General features: G+C 51.7%; 3 protein-coding genes across 3 annotated transcripts; all 3 read right to left on the reverse strand.

The window, feature by feature from the left end:
* Positions 1–1,561: 1,561 nt before the first annotated feature.
* NEUTE1DRAFT_130877 (uncharacterized protein) lies at positions 1,562–3,327 on the reverse strand (the record flags this gene model as incomplete). The annotated part of the gene is made up of 2 exons (XM_009854391.1): positions 1,562–2,880; positions 3,202–3,327. 2 exons carry the CDS (start codon positions 3,325–3,327, stop codon positions 1,606–1,608), a joined length of 1,401 nt encoding a protein of 466 aa, XP_009852693.1.
* Positions 3,328–3,559: 232 nt separating this feature from the next.
* On the reverse strand, positions 3,560–4,132 carry NEUTE1DRAFT_102413 (uncharacterized protein; the record flags this gene model as incomplete). Its single annotated transcript, XM_009854392.1, has 1 exon — positions 3,560–4,132. The coding sequence occupies one exon, from the start codon at positions 4,130–4,132 to the stop codon at positions 3,560–3,562; it is 573 nt and encodes a 190-aa protein (XP_009852694.1).
* A 2,631-nt stretch (positions 4,133–6,763) lies between these two features.
* On the reverse strand, positions 6,764–7,631 carry NEUTE1DRAFT_102414 (uncharacterized protein; the record flags this gene model as incomplete). The annotated part of the gene is made up of 2 exons (XM_009854393.1): positions 6,764–7,045; positions 7,308–7,631. The coding sequence occupies 2 exons, from the start codon at positions 7,629–7,631 to the stop codon at positions 6,764–6,766; spliced, it is 606 nt and encodes a 201-aa protein (XP_009852695.1).
* Between the last annotated feature and the right edge of the window lie 303 nt (positions 7,632–7,934).

Consider the following 7,934-nt stretch of genomic DNA (forward strand, 5'->3'; position numbering starts at 1 on the left):
GATCATGAGGTTTCTTTTGAAAGTCTGAAAGACTCCACTCACCCCGGCATAATACCTGAAAGAGAAAAAACAGAAAAAGAGAGGAAGAGGGGCAAGATGAAGGGAAAGGTCGGAAAGAACAGGAGGAATCAAGATGGGGGGACGAAAGAATGAGGAGAACGCCTACATGCCTAGGTAGTAGTTATAATCAAAGTCAAGTGCTCTGATTTTCTTCCCGCCGTTGTCGAACGTCGTCATGTGGTCTTGGAGTGGTCATGTTCCATCATTACCTACCATCTACCATGTTCATCCCCAGCGTCTCTACGATCCTATAGTAAGACTTCCCTCCAAACCACATTAACAGCCAGTCCCAAATCCTCAAGCCCATCACAAATCCCACCATACTCGATGTTCGGAGCCTGCTTCCTCTTTTGGAACTCTCCATGTTCTTGAGTGATCACGTCACGCCTCTATATAAGTGTTGCCAGCATGACCGTCATCCCCGCTTCGTCCTTCCCCAGCTCTTCTTTCCTTTTCATTGCTTTGAATGTTGGTCTTGGTTATCAGCGACATCGGCGGACTTGAGCACTTCGTCGGGCTTGGACACGGAGGCTTCGGGGCCACGCAATGGACCGGGCGGAGATGGGATCTGATCAGACTCGGTGCCAGGGCTGGGACCGAGCTCTCCTTCAGGAAAAGGGGACACAGTGGTGTTGCGAGGTTCAGACATTGTTCGATCGTAGAGGTACCTCAGTTGTTAGCCTATGCGCAGAATGATGCGATCTTCCAACAAACGGAAGCCAGAGGAGGCATGATTAAAATACTCAGGCTTTCGCAAAGACCAATGATCTCGCTGATGCTGACTCGGCGTTGAGGCTTGAGACTGATGCAACGTCGGATGCGGTTCCTGGACAAAGAAGATTGTACGACGGACTTGAACTGATCAAGCTCCAAAATTGCAATTTTGTTGGGTTTCCGTCGGTGTGCGCTACAGTACTTACCTCTAGGTACCTAGGTACCCACCTGGTAGTTTCAGAATGTGGTTGCTGGTTGCTCTTTCCAGCTTATCTGAGGTTGGTCGAGGCATGCCATAATTGTCCCGAGTTTTCGGCCACCATCGGGTGCTCCGGGCTCCCGCCGCACTGGAGTTCCCGTGGGTTCGTGGCCTTGTCAGCATTTGATTGTCCGAGAGATCGCATGGCCATGTCCCCTTGGATGGGGGTGTAGCGTAGTAGCACGAGTACCTGCAATCCCAACCCACTTCTATTATGAGTCTCTGTGTGAAGCTGCATCAATCCACCCCAAGCCTGCCCCTGTTGTAGGTGTCAGCTGCAGTCATTGGTGCTTCCGGTACCGGGTCCGGATCCCGAAGGACCCCTCTTCTAACCAGAGGTACCTAGTGTAGGTACATACCTCTAGATAGATACATGTTTCTTGTTGCGTTAAATCCTTTTGTGGATCCTGTTAACGCCTTGGATCTTCCACTAATACCTTACCTCTATCCTTTCTTGAATGCGTCAACAAAGTTGAGAGTAGCTCGTAGGCATTGCAGGATTCGCTCATTCTACAGAAAAGAGTTGAATAACAACGATTGTTCAATCAATCAACCCCAAAGCTACCTAGATACTATCGCTCGATAATAGCCTCCCAGTCCCTCGCACTTTTCAACATATTACTCGCATACTCCTTCTTAAGCGTCGTGAGCTTGTCGATGATATGCCCCGTCGCTACCGCCTGCGGCCCCCAAACCCTCAATGCGACATCCGCTGCCCTCTCAAGCCAAACAATTGCCTGATCCAGATCCCCCCGTTTCTCATGAATCTCCGCGACGTCTTCCATCGTGTGCGCTGCAATGCCGTCTTGGTGAAAAGCAATCTTCGGGTCATTGGCTAGCCCCTCGGGTGGCGGGCGGCGAATGACAGCCATACAGTGCTGCAAAGCTTGATCACCGTCGTCCACAACCATGTAGAAGTGCGCCAACTCATTCTGAACTGCACGCGTCTGTTCCGCGTATGGTCCGAATTCTTGCCGGCAGGCTTTGAAGAGCTCCGTGACAATGACCATTGCCGCATCGAACTCGCCGTTGCGACGGAGGAGAGTGGCCAGGGAGTCAAGGAGTTTGAAGGAGACAAAACGTCGTTGGCCGAGGCGGCTGAACAAGTCCACCATGCACTGCAAAGCGCGGCGCGAGATTTCCTGGCAGTCTTCGTCGTTGTTGAGCTCGGTGCAGATGCGGGCGATGGGGTGTGTGGGTGAGAAGTTGTTATTGGCTTCGCTGGCGAGGAACTGCAGGAGGATGGTCCGAAGTTCAGGACGGGCGCGGACGTTGGCTGGCGAAAGCGTGGCGAAGAGGTTGCGGAGGAAGTCAAAAGGTTGGCTGGTCATGGCGGCTGCGGCGTCCCGACCAGCTTCGGACAGGGCCGGCCATGCACGGAGATCCGGTCGTTGAGTGGCATCTGACTGCGCTGAACTGGCCGAGAGCTTGATGAGGTAGATTGCGTTCTTGATAGAAGACCAGTACTGCTGTGATGCATCGGTTGTCCCCTGTCCGAGGAAGTCATCGGGTGATATGCCGTCTGGTACGTTGCGTATCTGCCAGTCATAGTAGTCACGGAGGCTGAGAGTGATGATGTCCAGTGTCCGCGTCCTGGAGTCCGGGGCGATGAATGGCGGCGGTGACTCGGCAAGGGCGCGGATTTGTGCCTTGAAGTTGGAAAGATTTTGTGGGTTGGGCAACCTGGTGTGGACTAATTGCTTGTCCTTATCTCGGTTCTGATCCTCAGACCAAGCACAGCTCGATGCAGGTGTAGCGCATGATTGACCGCCAGGTGTCGAGGAAGAGAAAGCCGGTGACGAGCACGTTTCGATGGTTTCGGCAGGAGACTCGGATCTCTGCTTCGGCTGGGGGGCTGTTTCAATGATAAGATCCGCTATGCTCAAGGCCGATCGGGTAATTGGTGGGCTCATGGCTCGCTGATGTACTGGTGCTGGTGACGTCCCTATGGACTTGGTACTTGGACTGGATATGGTGATGGACAGGGATGAGCAGGGGCTCGTCGACCGTTGTGAACGCCTCCGTCTCTCATGTGATGATAGCAAGGGTTGTGTGTACGGTGGTGTTTCCCCCATGCCGTCCCGGTTATTTATATCATGTTGTGCCGCCGGTGAGGCATGGCCGTGCCTCCGAGGCGAAGTGGGTCCATGGAATCGGCCAGGACGTACATGCCTATCCTTTTCATCACTGTTGACATTTTTAAACACATTCCATTCCCGGAACCTCTTGTCATACATGCGTTTGCTGGTGTCCGACAGGGTGAGGTTAGCAAAGGGAATCTCGATCAGCGTCATGTTGGTTTTGTTTTTTTGGAGGTGGTGTGATGTGACAAGGGAAGGTAGGGTGAGATGAAAGATAGAGGGTATGGAAGGTATGATGATGACAACGAGAGGTCATGGGAAATATGATGACATGGAAGTGGCCATTATTATAGTTGAAGAGGACGTGATCAGATACACATGAATGCCAGCAATGGCATAAGGGAACGGAGACGTGACAGAGATGAGCTGGATTTCGGCGCTGTGGTCAACAGGGCGTGGAGCCAGCACATGCGGCTAGCTCCCATGAAAGCTGCGACTCGATGGGTGAGTGCAGTGATGGGACAGGACAGGGTGTCTCTGACGGGGTGCAGATGTTGTGTCCATGCTGAGACGGGGACAAGAACATGGTAACGAAGACGCCATCGATTGTTTGATTGAGCTGATAAAGACGGACTGAAGGGACGCCAAAATACCTTGCCGAGAAGTTGTATTGACTCCTCATTATATCGCTTACTTTCTTGAGGGGATACTGTCTGTAGAGGTCGACGATGATATCTCGATGGCGGGCCCAATCCTGCGCGGACGGGCCCTGGAGCGTGCGCGTACTGGACTGTTGCTGTCCCAGCCCTGGAGGTCTTTGCAAGTGAGGAGCGCCAGGCACCGGCGCTGTTCCTATTGACATGGCCAAAGGAGGAAGTCGTTGCGAAAATGTGGATGATAAGGGTCGTGCTGACGCCGATGAAAGAGAGACGGGTTGCGGTTGAAGTGCGTGTTGTTGTGGAGGTGCCAGTGGATGTGATTGAAGGCCCGGGACGGCGGGAGCATCTGCACGGGTCATGGTCACCATCAGGGCCTATCCTTGAAACCCGAGCGCTTTGTAAGAAGAGAAAAGCGAGCTAGGACAGGAAGCAGCAAATGATGGAACAAACTGAGAGAGAATCCGGTGGCCGAAGGGGGGGTGGTTGGGCACGAAACTGAACGAACTGAAAGATGGAATGGAAAATGCGGAGCGCCGGCACGCCCCAAGAGACGGGATGCAAGAACCTCACTTTTTTAGTGCCGCTGCGTTCAGTGCAGAATGGAAGCCGTGAACCGCGCATGACGCCAGTGGGCGGCCGCCCCTACCTAACCCGTTATTCCCTTGGTCGTCAGGCATTGGTCGCCATCCGCCAAATGGCGGTGGGGACTGTTGCCCAAACACGGCCGCCCATGTAACCCCCCGCTACCACCTGGACTACACCTAGAAATTCTTCCAAATAGCACCTGGCAAAAGTCTCCCATTGCCAAAATGCCACCTCCCGAGGACAATGGCATTGAGGCTGCCGGTATCGACCACGCCTCGTCTGTTTATTGCCTCGACCATTCTATCCTAGAGGTAGATACTGACTTGTATTCCAGAACACCGCACAATGGCACTGCCTAGCATCGCCATCGCCTGACGATCGCTGAATCAATGAGCCTCCGACCGAACACTTTTCTGTTGAGCACGACGTTTGGGGGCCGATCACACCGTCGCAATGCAACCTCACCTCGTTGTTCGACCAAGGGACCGACGACGACCAGCTAGCACCGCATCTCAACCATATTGCAGCCGGCAAAGGAGCAAATTTCACCTGCCGACACAAGAGGTGATTAGCTTTTTGTACGAAGCCAGAACACCATCACGACACAAAAGAGAAACCGCGCGCGTGGCACAGCATCTCCCAATCTGAAAAGAACCTTGCATATGCCGAGATCAGCTAGTGTCCTCCCATGCTGCGATGCAGAGAATGCCAACGCCCGAGAGGGCTGACTCCGGGGGCCACGATATCAACCCCTGGCTGGCGTGGTGCCCTTTAAACGCCACCACGATCACCTGTCGGCTGGAGACAGCTGCTCTTGTTTCAGCCATCATCATACAGTTTGACAAGTGTACCTCGATCGTTTGCGGTTTGATGGAGGCTTTGATGTGAGTTTACAGCAAGTGATTACATGTGGGACTCACTTGTACATGTCCATGCCGACCTTGACGGTCAACTGCTAGGCCAGAGTCTAACTAACTACCTATTGAAACTCCGAGTACGTGTCCAACCCCAACTCGGATCATCGTGCACAGCGGACACATATGTCACAATCCGTTCGTCTATTATCATGTTGTTGCGCACAATTGAACATGTCGACTAGAGCTATCTTCAACATGATGTCTTGTTTGGAGATCTTGACAATATAACCTTGCAGCGACCTGCATTTGTCCCTTGAAGTATACCTAGAGGTATATGCACGGTTCCTGCTCCAGATGTTCGGTACACCATCTCGCAGAGAAAATATTTTCCTTCGTACGGGCTGTGCGTGGAAAATAAAGGCCAGCAGGGGCAGTCAGGGCAGTATGACCAAAATACCAGAGCCGGGGATCGTGAAGTGCGTGAAAATCGAGGACAAGATACGATAAAAGCCACCAGGGAACATCCAATTGCAAGGACTGGCTGGAGACAAAGAAACAAAAAAAAAAANAAAAAAAAAAAAAAAAAGGGGATTCACGATGTGACACGAAGGTGACCGACAGGAGGGAGACATGGATGAGAAGAACTTTGCAGTAGTGTCATTTCTGTCACACGCGGATGCTGACGGCTTCTCACCCTGTTTCGTGATGACCTCCACATTAACCTTTTACTCCATGTCTTCAAAGTGCCGATACCGCCAGCTCCAAATCTTCAAGCGAGGCCTCCCAAGAACCAAATCAATAAGTAGAGGTATGCCGCCCAACTCCGTGAAAAATCATCATAACAAATGGAACCCATATGCAACCATAGACAGCGCCCTTTTACATCCAGTCTGCACCCTACACCATGGACTCCTTTTGCTCAGAGGTAACCCAACTACCTAGTCGATGAGATCTTGTCCTTCTCGATGATTCTTGATAAAGTCGAACAGTGCCGTTATTACGCAGAGTGGCCTGTGAGCGATAGGTAAATTAGCCAACCAATTCCCTCATATTATTCGTATGCAGTGAAAATGCAGTGGGGTAAAGTGATAAAGGGAACAGGAACGGGCAGAAAACGGGACAGGACGGTGGTAAATGCCTCAGAATACCGCCACAATGTCAATCAGGTAAGGTATGCAAGAGCCGAGGTGGGTGGTGAAAAGACTCAAGATAGGTAGCGCATGAGCGGGAATGACCTTGAGGGTGGCTTAGACTCTGTGTTCGGTGATGACTGATGAACCGGCCTTCCGTCCACCAATCCTCACCCACTCACCCAGCCATCCAACTGCCAGTCACTTCCAAGATGATGCTTTCTCTCAAGCTACCATTGGGCTTGCAGTGAAGGATGGTGATCAGTCAGCCACCACGCATATTGGCAATATCGAGAAGCACTCGCTCTCGTGGGAACGCGTCTAAGTTGTGGATGTCCTGATTGCCAGACATCTCACTCTGGCCTTTTGTCGGTAGGTTCCGGGCAGGAAAGGAGACAAAAGAATAGGGAGAAAAGACTCACGCTTGCACGGCACCCAAGACCAAAGGAGCAATGAGACTCCTTTCACTTTCACTCATGCCCAGGTGCCTACCACCAACACTAGACAACCTGATTCCCATGGCTCCCGCTAACCCTATCCCTGCACCAGCAAGGAGCAAGTTAAACACGCAACAGGAGACTGTTACGATCTTCTTACGCCAGTGCTGCTCGCCTTCTGTGAGATTGACCTTGGCAGATGTGCTCTCGACGGCGAGCAGAGCGGCAAAAATTCCAATGTTGAGAAGTAGACCTATTGTTCCCTGGTCGTGTTTGTTAGCAGGTCATTGACGCAGTACCGTGTAAAATGCTGGAAAATGTGGAGGAGCTAAGTAAGGGCCATTATCGTGTGCTGCGCTTTAACCGGCGGGTGCAGTGTATTCTGCATTTGGTGCAATCAACACTGGGAAAGGGAGGAGAGATTGGTGTAGTGCTGCCATGAGACAGTCATGATGGTGAACAAGTGAAACTGACCGTGCTGACGCTTCTGCTCCTATACCAACGCGAAAAAAAGAAGTGACTTACCACAATGACCGAAGCGACCGGCAACAGCTCATTGACAATAATCCCAAAATTGCTATGTCCATTTCCACTCTTTCCATCAACACCACTGCCCAAGCCCTGTACCAGTACAATGGTGCATGACTTGGTATCAGCATTAATGACTGTCTGGTCATCCGACATGTTCATGATTATTGACGTTGGTTGCTGTGATACGGAGTCAAAGTTGTCGGCCTCGCTCTCCAGGTTGTGGATGAAGGCCACGACGCCGGCTATTATCAGTCCGAGGTGGCCAAGGATGCAGAGAATGTGAGTGAGCTTCCACCTTGGGTGATTAGTTCTGTACATGGTGATTGTGTATGGTTTGATGGCATGCGCGTGGTTAGGTGTTACCGGTAGAGAACGAGGTCGACGAGGATGGTGACGGTTAGAGTGGATAATAGAATTGGTAAGCGGTGGAAGGCAAAACTGATGACAATCCCAGGCGAAGATCTAATACGCAGGCCAGCGTTTTCTAAAAAGATGACTAGGACGACAGTGGAAACAAAGCGCAAGTAGACAAGTCGACTCAGCATGGTACTGACTTGAGAAAGGGATGCCATGTATATAAGGCACTTGCCATAGCCTGGCTGACACTAGACAGCATACATG

Source organism: Neurospora tetrasperma, assembly GCF_000213175.1.
Source record: "Neurospora tetrasperma FGSC 2508 unplaced genomic scaffold NEUTE1scaffold_4, whole genome shotgun sequence".
NCBI classification, from domain to species: domain Eukaryota; kingdom Fungi; phylum Ascomycota; class Sordariomycetes; order Sordariales; family Sordariaceae; genus Neurospora; species Neurospora tetrasperma.